This window comes from Garra rufa, chromosome 9 (assembly GCF_049309525.1).
Source record: "Garra rufa chromosome 9, GarRuf1.0, whole genome shotgun sequence".
Taxonomy (NCBI): domain Eukaryota; kingdom Metazoa; phylum Chordata; class Actinopteri; order Cypriniformes; family Cyprinidae; genus Garra; species Garra rufa.
In genome coordinates, this window is record NC_133369.1 from 46,678,822 (window position 1) to 46,697,755 (window position 18,934).

The window sequence follows — 18,934 nt, forward strand, 5'->3', positions numbered from 1 at the left end:
CTAATAAGTTCTTACTGACTTATTCAAACCATACTGGATAAGAGGAGTGACGCGGTGCATTTGAACACAGCGAGCTTTAAAATTCTTGCCTGTGGGTTTGGGGTCATCCGGGCTGACGCTGTTCTCAGGACTCTGGAACATCAGCTCAAAGATTCGTATGGGGGTGACACTGTTCAGATCCAAACCCTGAGACTGAGACATGAACATGTGCTGAGATGATCACGTATCTGAGAGACGACTGAAAACAGCTCTGTGTAAAGGAGGATGCGACTCACATTGTGGTTCTCCTGCAGCTCAGAGTCTGTGGAAATGAGGCTCAAATCACTGAGGCACAGCGAATGATTCGCATCCTGCAGTTAAACAAGTACAACAGTAGCAATTAAGTCCACTGTCCTAAAGTGGGCATGTAACAAAGCAACCAGAGAGGGCTGTGATTATGTGAGTGCGCACCTCTGACAGCGGATGACTGCTCACGGTGAACGTTGGACCTTTGTCATGACCCCGAATGTGACTCTTCAGGCTGTACTGAGAGCTGAAGGTCTTCTCGCAGCCATCGCTCGGACAGAAAAACGGCTTCTCTCCTGGAACAGAAAAAGAGACTTTAAGAAAAGAACTGGAGAAGTTCTGTCATATGTAAATAAGCCCAGAATTATTTACTTTTCAAGCCTTTATGATGATGAACTTTTAACCATTTTAACAGTGTATCATTTTAGTATCATTGAAAAACTACTGTAGTTTTTATTACTAGTTAGTTTAGTTTGTTTTTCATATTCATTTTATTTTAGCAAAAGCTTTGCGAAAACATTTCAAGTGGTATTCTCTGTGCTGTTTGTTCCACTATCTGTATCAATAACAATACTTTAATTTTACAAATTTGATACCTCTTATTGTCAGTAAGGCTGTTTTAAAAAAAAAAAATACAGTAAAATTTGAAATATAATTACAATTTAATATAACTAATTTTCTATTTTAATACAGTTAAAAAAAATATTTAATTCTGTGATCAAAGCTGAATTTTCAGCATCATTACTCCAGTCATCAGTGTCACACGATCCTTTAGAAATCATTCCAATATGCTGATTTGCTGCTCAAGAAACATTTCTGATTCTGATCAGTGTTGAAAACAGTTGTGCTCGTTCATATTTTTGTGAAAACTATGACAGAAAGAACAGCATTTATTTAAAATAGAAATCTTTTGTAGCAGAATACATGTTTTAACTGTCACTTTTGAGCAATTTAATTGTGTCAGACTAACAAAGCATGAAACCACAGTAAAAACTAAATCCAGCTGCTCAGTCAGAGGCACATTCATGAAACCCTTCACCACAGGTCAGAAACCTCTCAGCTGTGTGAGGTCAAATTGAGCAAACTGTGTGACAGTTCATTGCAAGATTGTACAAACAGGATTTCTAGAATTGCATTTCAGAAAATATGAGGTAAAAAAAGAAGTTAGCCAATGATAATGTGTCTTTTACATCCAAAAGTTTTAAAGGCAAGGTGGTGTATAACAATGTTTAAGGGTCAGAGAAATGAGGACAATAAGCTAGAAAACTGTATGGTACGGCTTCGTTAAGAGATTAACCCTTTAAAGCCATGAAACAACGGTAAAAAAAAATTCAAATATGACACAGCAGGCTTTCTAGGGTTTAATAAGTTGAAACTTTGACATGACAATTTGTCAGTGTATTGGTTTCATTTTCAGTTCATTCATGGGACAGACTGACAGTGGCTTACCAGTGTGTGTCCGTACATGTGTTTTCAGGTGATGACTAGCAGCGAAAGCCTTACCACAGCCATCATGATCACACCTGCAAACACAATAGTACATCAATCTTTACTAATATGCGACTGCAATATCAGAAAGCAGATCTCTGTCTCCACTTTCAGTGATACTCACACTGGATATTTCGTATGTGTTTTTTTGGATTTCTCATATTCGTCAAAATATTTGTTACAGATTCAAAAACGCAGAAAAATGAATCTGATCTGAATTTATGACGGGCGGAAGTTTCGGAGGCAGAGTGTAAACTCAATTGACATAACGTGAGGTCATATTTAATTTTTTAATTTGCGAAAAGTTTCAACTCAGTGTGCAATGGCCTTGAGTCATTATTGTCAATTTAGGCGGTTCTTAATTTTGGAGCACGCTTCTGATCAGATGCTGTATGAATCAAACTGATTTCCTCACCGGAATGGTTTTTCCCCTGTGTGTGTGCGGATGTGCTTCCTCAGGTCACTGAGTGTGGTGAAGTACTTGGTGCATCCCTCTGATTCACAGTTAAACGTCTTCCCAGTGTGCAGCCTCTGGTGTGCTTTCAGTCTGATGAGAGCAACACAATAATCATGCAGTGATCAGATTTAGTTATTGAGCAGAAGCCTTCATACAAAGAATGAGTGAATGAATAATAACAGATATTTTATTTTTATGTAAACACTTTGAAGTAACTAGATGCAATGGACCCAGTTTCAAGCAACGGGGAAGGGCTGGGTTTACAATATTGATTAATTCATTTTACTGATCTCATTATTATTTCTTAAACCCCAAGACAGATCTTTTAGTCTATGCTGTTTTCTGTTGATGCAAGAGCAAAACCACTAACAATTGCAGTAAGCTTTGTGCTTTAATTATTATAATTCTGTCAATTTTATCACAAAGATTTAAAAAATAAATGCTATTGAAACAGCAGTGCAGAGGGCATGTCAATCAACCATCTCTTCCTATTTACTACTAGTTATAGCATGGAATAAATATGAATGAACATCACAAGGTGTTGAAAGAAACAGTACAACGCATAAAGACGTCATGAAAATAGCTTGTAATCAATGTTATCTTACATTTACCTCAAAAAAAAAAAAAAAAAAAACATTTAATGTCCTTAAACTTGTTAGTAAGCAAGAACAAATTACTCTAGAGAGGAGAATTTATATGTGATGCGATCTGGGAAAACCCGTCGGATGTCATCTTTTCTATCATATCAGGCAAAATTCACTTGTTTAGTGCAGAAAAATGGAGATTTATTGCAGCAAGCTCAAGATGATTTTTATTACAGCCATGATTTGAATGTTCATATTCTAAGAATTAATTGGAGTAGAAACATAGTTATATCATTGAATATAATAACTTTACTTACATTTGAGTTTTTATACATACAAATGTAACTGAACTGAACAGTTTGGACTACTAGGTTAATTAACTAAAGGATCATTTTAACATTTATTATTATTGTAATGTGACAGGGTTGACAAAAATACCTAGTTCTGCGATGAAACTCTAGATGACGCAGGCTGACAGGTTGTTAAAGTAACTGATGATTTCACAGAGTCATACGATTTGGCACAAGCTGATTGGTTCATGTTGCATTTGCAACCAATGAGCTTGCAGCTATTTAAATGGCTGGTAGCACTCACTTGGGCATTTCTGGGAGTTTCTCTGAAACCCTCCACCTTCCCCAGCTCCACCTGTATAGATCTACTATGGGTTATTTTATGCTATTTGTGCAGCAGCAGTATGTCTTAAATACTCACAGCACCGTATTGCCACATGCTTTGGCAGTAGCATGTTCTGTACTTGCTTGCAGCAGCAGCAGCAGCAATAATCTACAACTACAGCAGCAGAAATTCAGTAGCAGCAGCGTAGCAGATTTATTCCGCCAGGACCAAATACTTTAAAATTGTTGTCATAACAGAAATAGTCTTCTTCCTGAAGAAAAATGTACATGTACTGCACCATATGTATATCCAAATGAATCGATACAGAACCAAATCAAATCAAAAGCTTGCAAATTGAATTCAATACCCAGCTCTACTGTGACGTGACACAGACACTTATAAAGAGAAAGTGATTTTGGACTCCTAACAGGGCGACCAAGTGTGATACAAAAATCAAATAAAAAGACAAAATCAATAAAACAACCTGTACTCTTCGCTTAGCGGAGCTACAGTTGATTAGAACAAAAACTCAGATTTACCAGTCCCAGCACACAGGTAAATGCATATCAGAGTAGCAAACCGATTCTGAGAGAAAGTGGGTGGTGGCAGATCTGTGGCTTCTGGCTAGCAGTCACATGAGCATTAGCTTCTGTAAGACCCCCATCACAATGCAATTGCTGTCTAACAGCAAAGCCCACAAGGCAGGAGCAGCTACTTCTACATGTAAATGTAAAACGAATCGTGTTTCATCCTCATATTCACCTGTAGAGTGTGTTGAAGGCTTTCTCACAGCCCTGGACGTCACACTCAAAGGGTTTTTCTTTTGTGTGGACGCGGACGTGGATCTTCAGGCTGTAGGATGTGAGGAAGGCTTTGCCGCAGCCCTGCTGGTTGCATACAAATGTGTATTCGCCACGGTGCGTCTTCTGATGCGTTCGCAGGTTTCCCGCCGTGCTGTAGGTGCGCGTACAACCCTCAAACATGCATTGGTATCGCTTCACCTGAGAGATGGATAGAAAGAGAGAATGATTACAAAGTGAGACTGGCAATGATCATTTCCAAAGAAGAACAAAAAGCATGACAAATTAACAAAATGTTTAGTTTTTTGCCAAACTACCACAAACATCACTGTCTCTACAAAGAACAAAACCTATGTATGTACAGGGCTCTACAGTGCGACAATTTCACTCACATCTGCATGCGACAACAAATAAATATTTAGGAGCACTGTGAGCGACTGACCCGATCAGCATATTTGTTTGTGCTCAGGGGACCTTCAAAGGTTTCTACATGTTTTTGCAACATTGAGTAATGTTTCACAGACATATCTCACAAAACCTTTCATAAACAAAGTGTAGAGAGAGTGTAAATAAGAGATTGATTGTGCAGTGTAGAAAGCTGATTGATTATAATGGAACTTTGTGAGATTGTGATGAACTGAAGATGAGTGACAGATTTTAATCATTTTTTTGAAGGGAGTTTGTAAATGAGATATTGATTTAATACAACAGTTAAATAAACAAGAATTTACTATTAAATGAGTTAGTAGTCCAACTATGACACTGTTGCCTGATTTTGCTCTATTTTGTTGTCAAAAATACAAGCCACTTTTTTTTCTGTGGCAACTTTGTAGTACAAATGAATTTTGCTAATAATGATTTCATTTGATTTGGTTTTAATTAGAAATTTTAAAAAGCTTAAAACATATTTTTTGATAATATACTTTATATTTACAATAATATAATATACTAAAGATAGAAAAATGCCATTACAAAGGTAAAAACAAAATTCCCCTGTAAATCACTTTAAGGAGTCAAATATCACCTTGTGATTGGAACGCTCTATCAGATTTTTTTTTTTTTATTGTTTAAATGTGCTCCCGAAATTTTGCCTGTGCTCCTACATTTTTTTTAAAATTAGGAGCACTTGTGAAAAGCCCTGATGTAGTGGAATGACACATTTAAAAATCCAACTTTTCTTTGTAAACACTTTTGGTTAAAAGAACAGTTCACCCAAAAAGAAAATCTACTCGCCTCAGGCCATCAAAGATTTAGATGAGCAGATTTAGAAAAATGTAGCAATACATCACTTGTGCCGTCAGATTTAAAGTCCAAACCACGGATAATAACTAGAGAGCAACTGATAATTTGATTTAGCTATATTTTTCCTGATATTTAACCAAGTGGTTAACTCACATGCTACCCGTGGTGCTCATGTGTGCTACATGACATCAAATCCGGCTCATGACATTTCCCAATCCACCCACTTCTTCTCTATTCATTTCCTGTCATATTACTGGCCAATGTTTGCCATACTACTGACACGCTTTCTCCAGCATGCATACTGTGCATAGAAGACCTTTGCAAATTTTCTGCATGCATAGAATATGACCTGCTACATTTAACTAATGGTGCAGTACACAACAGAGCACAATGCATGAAATACTGTAACCCACAATGCAATGCATTTGACTTGACCTTTTATTTCCAATGTGATTAAATCACCCTACATTGCCAAGTGTGCTTTCTAATATAGTCACAATGCAGAACTGTCGAATGTTTTGTTTTCATGCTGCTACAAAAACACTTTCTATTCATGAACGAATTCTGAAAAAAAGCAGCAAATCAGTATATCAGAATGATTTCTGAAGGATCATATGATTGGAGTAATGATGCTGAAAATTAGCTTTGATAACAGGAATAAATTACATTTTACAATATATTTAAATAGAAAACAGCTAATTTAAATTGTAATAATATTTTACAATATTTACTGTATTTCTGATCAAATAAATGCAGCCTTAGTGAGCAGAAGAAACTTGTCTCAAAAACATTAAAACAGTAGTATTACTATAAATATAAATATAAATAAATAAATAAATAGCAAGTAGTTGCCCTAAAAATAATGCAAATTATATTAATGAACATAATTAACAACCAATAATATAATATCAGTTTTTATTTTTAAGATTCTGTGTTAAGAATTCTGCTTAAATATTTCAGAAGCTGCTTATATCATAACATTGAATGAATAAAGCGTGCTCTGCTTTGTTTATGAAACACTGAACTCTATTCTGAGTGGTTTATGTGTGGCCGTGAATGACCCACACCTCTCTCTCTCTCTCTCTCTGTGTGTGTGTGTGTGTGTTTAGCAAAACAGACTCTCTTTCACATCAAGCCACTGATTAGTATTCAGCAGCAAAATCTCTTGTTGTACAGACGGCTCTGTTCCTGTGAGCAAAGAACATCAGACCCTGAGATAATGCGGATTTCTCTCTGCTTAAAAAAGGCAAACACACAAGATAAACTACATAATAGAAATCAATTGCTAAAAAAAACACCTTCTTTGATGTGTTCTAGAAATGTCCTGCCTACTTCAAGGCTACAGTCTAGTCTAAATCTGATTTTTATCCTCATACGGTCTCCAGCATTGTATTCATCCTACTATTGAACTTTAATGTTGCATCACATTTTGTACTTCTGACCGTGTTGTCTAAGTGCTCTTTTAGCTCTACACTTCATGTTTGACAACCTCCTTACATTTTCATACAATGCTACGCATAATCAACACATCAATTTAACTCCCATTAGTTGTGTGTTGTAAAGCAATATTTATTTTTAGTCAATAGAATTGGTCGAACTCTTTGTTATTTGTAAGTGATTAATTAGTTAACCATTTAGATTAAAAAACAACAAAAACACATCAGTGTCATCCAGCTGGATAACGTCACTCATTTAGCGTCACGATTCACAACAACGTAACGTCACAGAAATCCACAGGCATTTATAATGTCACAAAAGTTTCCCATTTCAAATAAATGCTGTTCTTTTGTTCTTTCTATTCATCAAAGAATCCTGAGAATTTAAATATATCATGCAACGCAACTTTGCTCAGCATATCAGACATCCTTCTTGAGCAGCAAATCAGCATGTTAGAATGATTTCTGAAGGATCTGAATAATATATTTCACATAAAATAAGTTTATATAATAGTTTAATTTATAAAAATGACTCTGTTCAAAAGTTTACATACACTTGATTCTTAATATTGTTGTTACCTAAAAGATCCTCAGCTATGTTTATTTGTTAAGTAAGAGCTCATGAGTCTCTTGTTTGTCCTGAACAGTTCAACTGCCTGCTGTTCTTCAGAAAAATCCTTCAGGTCCCACAAATTCTGTTTTTCAGCATTTTTGTGTATTTTAACCCTTTCCAACAATGACTGTATGATTTTAAGATCAATCTTTTCACACTGAGAACAACTGAGGGTCTCATAAGCAACTATTATAGAAGGTTTAAACACTCACTGATGCTCCAGAAGGACAAACCATGCATTAAGAGCCAGGGATGAAAACTTTTGAACAGAATGAAGAAATGAAAACATTTTTCTTATTTTGGCTAAATATAAATTTTTCTAATTTAGTACTGCCTTTCAGAAGCTATAGAAGATACTTACATGTTTCCCAGAAGATGACAAAAGTAAAATTGACCCTGATCTTCAAAAAGTAAATTTTATTTTAAATAAGTTAAGGCTCTTAATGCATAGTTTTTCCTTTTGAAGCATCAGTGAGCGTTTTCTTCTGTAATAGTTGCATATGTGACCCTGGAGCACAAAACCAGTCTTAAGTCGCTGGGGTATATTTGTAGCAATAGCCAAAAATACATTGTATGGGTCAAAATTATTGATTTTTCTTTTATGCCAAAAATCATTAGGAAATTATGTAAAGATCATGTTCCATGAAGATCTACTGTAAATACATCAAAATGTAATTTTTGATTAGTAATATGCATTGTTAAGAACTTAATTTGGACAACTTTAAAGGTGTTTTTCTCAGTATTTTGATTTTTTTTGCACCCTCAGATTCCAGATTTTCAAATAGTTGTATCTCGGCCAAATATTGTCCTATCCTAACAAACCATACATCAATAGAAAGCTTATTTATTGAGCTTTCATACGACGTATACATCTCAGTTTTGTAAAATTGAACCTTATGACTGGTTTTGTGGTCCAGGGTCACATATGAGTCTCTCAGTTGTCCTCAGTGTGAAAAGATGGATCTTAAAATCATACAGTCATTGTTGGAAAGGGTTCAAAGACACAAAAAATGCAGTTTATCTGTTCACAACAAACAAGGGACTCATGAACAACTATCACTAAACAAACAAAAAAAAAACACAGCTGTGGATTATTCAGGTAACAATACAGTATTAAGAATCAAGTGTATGTACTTTTGAATGGTGTAATTTTTATAAATTTAACAACTATTTTTCTTGTCGACTGTATGTATGTATCTTTTATGTGATCATATTCTGGTTAGTACTACATAAAAAAAAAAAAAATGTATGTTTTTTTTTTTTTTTTTTTCTCTCCCCCCTTATTTCGCAGATTTTGCAAGGTGTAAACTTTTGACCTGAACTGTATATAATCTTACTGGCCCCAAACTTTGAAGCAGTAGCTAATATTAATATATAAAGTTAAAAATGTGTTCAGTGTCTTCCACATAGGAACCAGTTAAGGTGGTTTGCCTGGTTAGAGCAATTTTAAAGATGGGCCACATACAAAAGGTCATGTGAAAAAAAAAAAACCCATCTCATTAGAGCATAATTGTAATTGGGAACTGTGAATGTAGCTGAGCTCTTGTACATTATCAACATCATCAATCATTCTCTGAATACAGTAGCAAGAATAAACAGCTCATGTAATCCAACACAACATACAAAATAAGACAACTACAAACATATGAAAGCATTTAGGGTTATTATGAAACAAATCCGTGTAGATGTAGATGTGATGCATGACCTTTCAATACGTGTGTGTGCGCACGCGGCACAATAGGCAGTAAAAGACGGTCATTTGCAAGTCTGTGTAATGCAAATAAACCACCTGGAGCCATTTGTTGCAACCAAATTATTCTATTTCTGCTTCACAGTGGCCATTCCACATGAGTAATACTACATAATGACAATATTTGAATATTTTGTGCTTGCATCCTCAGCCTGTTCTGCATGAAATCATTACAAATGTTGCATAATATCTGTCAGCTTAATAGTCAATCTGTCACATAGAGGCTCTGAGACGAAACGTCTTTATAATGAGCCCTAAATGTGTATGTCAGTGTCTTGGTATGGCTGCGAGATAATGGTTAAACAGTTCACCTAGATTATTTTGCTCAAAAATATAATCAGGATTATTAATCACGATCACTGTCTGTCACTTAATTTAATCAGAATCAAGAGTGTCAACTCTCATGGTTTGCTGGCAGATTTAGCAGCAGCAAATAGCACAAATGACTGTGTGACAGCAAACAGACTGGCTGTATTATTTTTATTGAGCATAAAATCTCAGTAGAGATGACTAAACTCCAATGTACATGTTTGCTTGTGTATTCAGCTCATTGGTGCAGTGAGAGAGAGCACATGGTTGCCAGTTTGGGAACATTTAAGTACACCACTGGGCAGAAAATGTATTGATATAAAAAGCTCTGATTGGAGGATTTAAACTCTAAGCATCTGGCAACTGTAACCGTGAACACTTGTGGAGGTATTTTACCAGTGCAAGATAACACTAATGACAAATTAAAATTTTTCACTCAGGATGAATAACCAACAGACAAATGTTATGCTTAATCGAGAGAAGTGGAAATCATGATCACCTCATCTGAATGTCAGCTTCAACACTACGCTGGCAGAGATCTTGCAGCCTGAGCTGTGAGTGAGGAAGAGCATTTAGTGTTCAGACTGAGTCATCAACATTAATCATTAAGAACAAATGGATGCAGCAGGAATGAGCTCAGACCTTCCCAAAACACCCAGCTTGAGTTTAAAGATCTCCTAGTGATGCATCAAACTTTCAGAAGCCACAATAGTTTTGAAAAGGCGAAACTGTATCCATTTTCTGATGACTGTGAAAACCATAACCATAACCAAAAAAGCTGCTACAGTAGCAAAATATACAATTTGTTTAGCTGAAATGGCGAGAGGTGGCTTATTGCCAAAGAACATACTAAATTTAATTGCCCAAATTTAATTAGCAAGACTTTTCCATTTCAGTTTACTTTAATTTCAGTTTCTGTACTCTGATAAAAATACACATTTAATCTTTAAAATTAACTTTAATTTAGACAGTAAACCTGTTTGCAAAAAAAGTAATTGCTACATTTGACTACATTTTCAAATATTAATGAAATTGTTACTTTTTTACGCATACATTTGATTACCACCATATTACTATTATTTTAATAAGTTATTAGATTGTTATAGCCTAATAAATTAAATTAATTAGATATGCTTTTTTATTATTCAAATTACATAAAAACACCAAAATAGAACCTAGAAAAATAAAAATAAAACAATAACAGAATTTAGTAAAAAAAAACATTTCGTAGGGCAATGTCTAAAATTATTAGATTTTATTTAAAAAAATTAATTAAGTTACAGGAATTCATTTAATAAAACAGCCTTTTTTATTATGAACATAAAAAAAACATTAAAACAGAATTTGGGGAAAAAATTAGAAGATTTTAAAGGGAACTATTGTAAACTTTTTAATAATTTAATTAGACACGCTTTTTGATTTTTTAAATGTATTTAAACCATCAAAACAGAACTATTGATTATTTGAATAAATTCTCATTAAAATATCAAAATAGAATTTAGAATAAATAAATAAACAAAAAAATTTCATAGTGCACTATTACTGTTAACTTTTTAATAATTTAATTAATTACACATGGTTTTTGATTAATAAAATGTGTTAAACCATTAACACAGAACCCAGAGAAATCAAAAAATAAAACATTTCATAGGGTGCTATTATTGTTCGGTTTTATTAAATTATCACACAGAACCCAAAGAAATCATGGAATTTGGGACAAACTAAAATATAAAACATAAAATATTAGATTGTTATAGCCTAATAAATTAAATTAATTAGATATGCTTTTTTATTATTCAAATTACATAAAAACACCAAAATAGAACCTAGAAAAATAAAAATAAAACAAATAACAGAATTTAGTAAAAAAAAACATTTCGTAGGGCACTACTATTATTAGATTTTATTTAAAAAAATTAATTGTTTAAGTTACAGGAATTCATTTAATAAAACGGACTTTTTTATTATGAACATAAAAAAAAAAACATTAAAACAGAATTTTGGGTAAAAATTTGAAGATTTTAAAGGGAACTATTGTAAACTTTTTAATAATTTAATTAGACACGCTTTTTGATTTTTTTAAATGTATTTAAACCATCAAAACAGAACTATTGATTATTTGAATAAATTCTCATTAAAATATCAAAATAGAATTTAGAATAAACAAATAAATAAAAAAAAATTCATAGTGCACTATTACTGTTAACTTTTTAATAATTTAATTAATTACACATGGTTTTTGATTAATAAAATGTGTTAAACCATTAACACAGAACCCAGAGAAATCAAAAAAATAAAACAAATCACATAATTTAGGAAAAATAAAACATTTCATAGGGTGCTATTATTGTTCAGTTTTATTAAATTATCACACAGAACCCAAAGAAATCATGGAATTTGGGACAAACTAAAATATAAAACATAAAATATTAGATTGTTAGAGCCTAATAAATTAAATTATTTAGACATGCTTTTTGATGATTAAAATTCAATAAAAACATCAACATAGAATCTATAAAAATAACAAATCACTTAATCACATAATTTAGGAAAAATATAACATTTCATAGGGCACTATTAATGTTGTTCAATTTTATTTATTGTTAAAGTTATAGGAATTAATTTCATTAAACAGCCTTTTTTATTATTAAAGTAAAAAAAACATTTTAAAAAATCAAATGTATATCATACGGCGCTATTACTGTTAAAATTGTAATAATTTAAATAATTAGACACACCTTTTGATTATTAAAACTTATTTGAACTATTGAAACAGAGCCCTATTATTATTTAAAAAAATAATTCGATTGTTACAGCCTTATGAATTCAATGGATTAAACATGCTTTTTAATTATTAAAATTTAATGAAAACTTTATAAAATGAAACCACAGATATAATAACATTTTATGATAACATTGATAACATTTTCATAGGGCACTATTATTGTTAAAATGTTAATAACTAATTGAAGTTTCATGAATTCAATTTATTAGACATGCTTTTTGATTATTAAAATTTAATGCAACTATTAAAATTATATCTAGAAAAAAAAGATACAGAAAAAAACAAAAACTGAATTTAGGAAAAAATAAAATTAAGTCTCACAGGGCCCTAAAACAGTTGAAACCAAGTATACAATCTAGTGGTTAGTGCATTAACATCTGACTGGATGTTTAGTATGTGGTTAGGACCAATGTGAGGACTGGGTTGTGCCTCTTGTGATTTTGCCAGACTCGCAGATGGAGGAAGTGTACCGGACCAGCAACCAGCCGTAAGAGCAGAGGACGGCTGCATCCAGAGCTCTGATGTGAAATCATGTGGAAACCCAGATCCTGTGGGGATGAACGCCCCATGCAAACACACACATCCCCTATCCCAGCTTATCTGATTTGCTTTCACTGAACAAGCAGATCTCTCAAATAATGTGTGACTGACAGACACGCAACTGGCCTTACCAGTGCAACCAGATTTAACACAAACAAAACACTGAGGGTCGTCTTTTTAAAGCATTGCTCTTGTTATATAACGCACAGCGTAAAACTGCTCACCTCTCTCTGTTTGGTCTCCGGACACTCGGAGTGTAGCGTCAGCGTCGCGCCCTCGATGTTTCGTGGCATAGGAGTGGATCCCGGGTTAATGATGAACTGTATCTGGTCCGCAGAGATGGTGTGGTGTATGTATCCCTGCGACATGCCATCCGGGTCACCCATGAAGGTCAGAGAGCCCTCATCTCCATCGTCCTCTCCCTCCGGCAGGAACGCCATGCCGTCCTCCTCGCCCTCCTCATCGAGGCGGATGGGGTCTTGTTCGATGAGCACGGTGGTGCGATCGTAGACCCTTCCCGAGGAGGACGAGGGTCCCGAGATTAGCCCGTCGTCTTTGTCGAAATCGGCCATCTTGTCCTCATCTTCCTCCTCTCGGCCCAGTTTGTCCACATCTTCTTCCTCGTCCTCAAAGAGCATGGCTGTCTCCGTGAGAGGGCCATTCTCTCCCATGATTCTGATGGAGGAGCTCAGTCCTGGGTTCGTGTCCACGTGCTTGCTTTTGTTGCGGCTGGAATAAGTTTAAAGAGGTCAATATTCATAGAACACAATGCCAAGTAATTAAACAGAAAACAGGTTTTATCGGCCTGAGTCATGGACTGAACTAACTAATCTCTTCATCAGTGTTGTTAAAAACTTAAAATATTGAAAAAATATATTATTTAAATAATTAAAATAAAGATGAAATAAAATAAGACATAAATATCAGATGTAAAACTTTAAGCACCTGAAAAATAAAATAAGACAAATGTCAGACAGAAAAACAAAACTGGAACTATTAAAATGAATTTATAATAAATGAAATACAGCAGAAATAAAATAGGATATAAATATCAGATTAATATATATATATATATATATATATATATATATTTACAGTAAATGAAATAAAGCTGAAATAAAATATGTTATCGGATGGAAAACTTAAAACTGGAACTATTAAAAAGTATTTATAATAAATGAAATAAAGCTGAAAAAAGTATCAGATTAAAAAAAAAAATCTTTAAAAAATTATATATATATATATATATATATATATATATATATATATATATATATATATATATATATTTTTTTTTTAATGGTAAATAAAAATAAAGCTGAAAACAGGTTTTATCGGCCTGAAACATGTACTGAACTAATTTCTTCCTCAGTGTAGTTAAAAAACTTAAACTATTAAAAACCTATATTTTTTAAATAATCAAAATAAGGATGAAATAAAATAAAATAAGAAATGTCAGACAAAAAAACTAAACTGGAACTATTAAAATGTATTCATAATAAATAAAATAAAGCTGAAATAAAATAGGATATAAATACCAGATTTAAAAAAAAAAACTATCACAAATTATTTATGGCAAATAAAATAAAGCTGAAATAAAATAATATATGAGTATCAGACAAAACCCTTGAAAATTGTTTTTGGTAAATGAAATAAAGCTAAAATAAAATAAGATACACATATCAGATTAAAAACTTAAAACTGGAACTAATAAAACGTATTTATAATAAACAAAATAAAGCTGAAATAAAATAAGATATAAGTATATCAGATTAAAAAGACTATAAAAAATTATTTATGGTAAATTAAATAAAGCTAAAGTAAAATAAAAGATACAGCTATCAAATAAAAACCTTAAAACTGGAACTATTAAAAATTAATTATAATAAATGAAATAATAAATGAATAAAATAAGTATATAAATATATATATATATATATATACACACATTTATGGTAAATGAAATAAAGCTGAAATAAAATAAGATATAAGTATCAGATGAAAAACGCATAACTTATAACTATATATATAAAAAAAATCAGATCAATGAAAAAAAGCTTAAATAAAATAAAACAAGATATGAATATTAGATTAAACTTAAGAATTAAAATAAATTACTAAAACTAAAAATAAAATAAAATAAATTACAAATAAAATAGAAACATAAGAAAATGTAAATATAAAAGGTTGAATGAAAATATAAATAAATGCTATAATAGCATATAATTAATACTAAAATAGCACTGTTCTTCATCGAATTGTTGCAGGTTATAATGATTCAGTGAGGAACAATAAGGAAATAAGTCAAGAACAAATACATTGTGAATTATTAAAAAAAAAATGTAAAATTTAAAATGGTAAACTGCAACTGTTTAGGTGCATTTGCATAAATCACTTAGATAAGTACACATTAACAAATCTGTTTTACAGTATGGCTGCAATAAAATGTATTCTAATTTAAATCTGCTGGAAAAACAGCACGGTGTCTCGTACTGTCACGAGAAACTAGGACAATGCAGGAAAACTATTTTTGGCCGACGTTAGAGTAACAAAAAAACATAGGGGTTATCAGGGTTAGGGTGCATTTGTAAACTGAAACCACTGTTGCCATGAAACTACAACAAATACACACACAATGGTCAACCTAAAACACAGATGACCCACACACACCGGCTGCATCACAACACCTAGCAAGCTGTCTACTTAGACAGCACTCTGGACATCATCATGTTCTGAGTCAACTTATTTGATTCATAAAAATGTCAATAAAAGATTTTAAGATGATGTTATTCAGGAAGATAATGATGAGGACATATATGCTGTCTAGCAAGGGAGCTTACAATCTCATGACGCTCGAAATGCTTTAGGTCGAAGACCAAAAACACTGTCTAGGAAGACAGCTGACTAGATTATTAAGGCCAAAAATGCAATCTAGGAAGGCAGCTGACTGAGGCGATATGTAAGACAGTGTACACTATGAATGGATGCCTTTCTCACACTACTACACAGTTACAAAGAGGACATTATGTCTCAAAGTGATGGACACACCGTGACAACAAAAAAACCCTCATAATATTACACAATGAGCATTAAACCAGGTGAGTTTATATGACTCCTGAAGCTTCTGTCATTATGGACACTTTCTAGAAGTTTCCATGTTCACTTTGACATTGATGACAACCACAAGTCATTCACGTTTATCGTTTTGAACACACATGGAGAATCCCAAGAATACATTAGATACCTTAAAAACGTGTAGTCTGTCATGACACTTATATTCAGGTTAAACTGCAAATATTCGTATAAAAACAAACTGTCAGGGCTGCTAACTGTTTAACTCACCTGTGTATTGAAGCTCCAGTCATTAGTTCATCTGCTTCTCTCCGGGCAACATTAATAATGTCCCGAGGACAAAAGCACTACAATAAATAAGCAACACATATTTCATGGAATCACTAAAAGCGCTCGTATTTAATTTAGAATGCAGAAAGAAGCTAACAGGCTAATGTGCTAGCACAGTTCCCATTCACTTCAATGACAGGCGTTAGCTTCATTAGCACGCCGTTAACACTAGTTTCTAGATGATATTATCCAATGTCGTTAGACACAAACGCAGTCAATCTGTCGTTTGAACCGGGTAAATCGTAAAATACTCGGAACACGGTGAATATGTGATGGTTAAAGCATACAGGGTGGATGTGTGCTAACAGAGTTAACCCGTTAGCATTGAACAGAAACTCTAATGAAGCCGAGACAAGCCATTAAAACATCTGCACGACAACGACACGCCTTTGCACCGCTAAATAAATTAGGTTAAAATAATTTGATGTATTTACCAGTGTTATAAAGACGATAGAGGCCTCTGTAATGTTGTGTATCGGGTCCTGTCTTCATTCCTCCCCAGCGGCACCATCATGAACGGCAGCACATACTGACTCCAGATCAGTTCACTACAGCATTCAGCGTTCAGTCAGTTCATATCAGCATCACATCACAACATCTACTGAAACTCATCTAAAACTACTATTAGTGAACATGCAGCAAACATATCTGACAATTCTTCTTAACATATTAAAGTTATTGCTATTTTCAGCAAATTATGACTTTTATGTAATACTAATGACTAGTAGCTAGTTTTCTTTGTACGTCCAAGAGAAAACCGGTTAGTTGTGATTTGATCTCAAAGGATGTTCTAAAATATTTTGAATCGAAAAGTATATCTGTTAACTTTATGTTGAATCTGATTTTATTTGGAAAATAAAAAGTAAAAGAAATAATTCTAAACCTTGTTTGAAGGTTTTTACGATTGATTTGTCATTCATATATGTGACCCTGGACCACAAAACCAGTCGTAAGGTTAAATTTTACAAAACTGAGACGTATATACATCAGATGAAAGCTCAATAAATAAGCTTTCTATTGATGTATGGTTTGTTAGGATAGGACAATATTTGGCCCGAGATACATCTATTTGAAAATCTGGAATCTGAGGATGCAAAAAATCAAAATACTGAGAAAATCACCTTTAAAGTTGTCCAAATTAAGTTCTTAGCAATGCATATAACTAATCAAAAATTACATTTTGATAGGTTTACAGTAGGAATTTTACAAAAAATCTTCATGGAACATGATCTTTACTTAATTTCCTCATGATTTTTGACATAAAAGATAAAAAAATCAATAATTTTGACCCATACTATGTATTTTTGGCTATTGCTACAAATATACCCCAGCGACTTAAGACTGGTTTTGTGGTCCAGGGTCACATATAGTTTCTCTTCAATGCGAAGTAATTTGCTAAAGAGTTAAAGCTGATTGAAAAGTGATATTAAATACGTTGTGATTTGAAATATTAACATTTGGTTGTATTTATCCGGTAATTTATTATTATTATTATTTGTCAAATTTAAATCTAAAAATTTAAATTGTAAACCCTATATTTACTATTTATTTTTTTATTTTTATTTATTTTATTTTATTTGGATGCCTTGTTATATTGTATATGTTTTTGTTGTAGTATGTAAAAAAATAAAAAAATAAAAAAGACTGACAACTGCAACTAGAAAACAACAACAACAACAACAACAACAACAACAAAAACGATAACACTTTACAATAAGGTCCCATTAGCAATTGTTAACATGAACTAACAATTTTTACATTTAGGCTGCTAATACTTAAAATATGCATTTTAACATTGTGAACTGATATGAGCAATTGTAGTTTTAGTATATAGTATATAGTATATAGTTACTTAATGTTAACTAATGCATTGTAAAGTGTTATTAAATTAACATAATGACAAAAATGCATTAGTTACTAGTTTACAATAAGGTACATTGTACATATGTACTGTACATATGTTTGATGTTGTATTTTATTTTTTTTGTACAAGATATAATTGATTCTAAAAGTGCAATTTCCTTTCTTACGCAACTGTTTTACTTGGAAAATATGACATTCATGTAAAGAAATGGGCTAAAGCTAAGCCAAATTGAACACTGAACACGAACATTTTATTAAAAAAATTAAACAATATGGTAGTACTTTGCAAAATATTAGAAACAGAAAAGCTAAAAAGACCAATGAAGCGCTGTCATTTTAATTTGGTTAATTAAATGTTTTCTTTTTTTTTTTTTTATCCCTGGCATAAATCTTTTTTACCCAAGTACATGCACTTGTTTTTTCTCTCTGTCTCTCTGTATACCCTATTTCTTCTATTACTGTTGTGAGATGTATATATTTGTATTAATATGTACACAATTCCATAAAAAATAAATAAATAAGGTACCATCAGCATTAGTTAACTACATTAGCTATCATAAACTAACAATGAAAATTTCTAAAGCATTAAAGCAAAAGTTGTTTTGTTAATATATTTGCTGACCTGAGCTAACATGAACTAACAATGAGCAATTGTATTTCTACAAACTAACATTAAGAAAGATTAAAACGTCCTGTAACAAATGTATTGCTCATTGATAATTAATGTTAGTTAATGCATTAACTACTGTTGACTAATGGGACTTT

The 18,934-nt window shown here is 32.6% G+C and overlaps 1 protein-coding gene across 1 annotated transcript in view; it reads right to left on the minus strand.

The window, feature by feature from the left end:
• The window catches only part of LOC141342243 (metal regulatory transcription factor 1-like), a 30,232-nt gene extending 13,414 nt beyond the window's left edge, over nt 1-16,818 (minus strand). Inside the window, exons 1-9 of the mRNA XM_073846650.1 lie at nt 16,741-16,818; nt 16,247-16,323; nt 13,129-13,633; nt 4,192-4,430; nt 2,189-2,320; nt 1,735-1,808; nt 451-581; nt 276-350; nt 90-192 (exon numbers count right to left, since the gene is read on the minus strand). Coding sequence (XP_073702751.1) covers nt 90-192; nt 276-350; nt 451-581; nt 1,735-1,808; nt 2,189-2,320; nt 4,192-4,430; nt 13,129-13,633; nt 16,247-16,269 — 1,282 coding nt within the window. The 5' untranslated portion in view covers nt 16,270-16,323; nt 16,741-16,818. The remainder of the gene's footprint in view (nt 1-89; nt 193-275; nt 351-450; nt 582-1,734; nt 1,809-2,188; nt 2,321-4,191; nt 4,431-13,128; nt 13,634-16,246; nt 16,324-16,740) is intronic.
• Between the last annotated feature and the right edge of the window lie 2,116 nt (nt 16,819-18,934).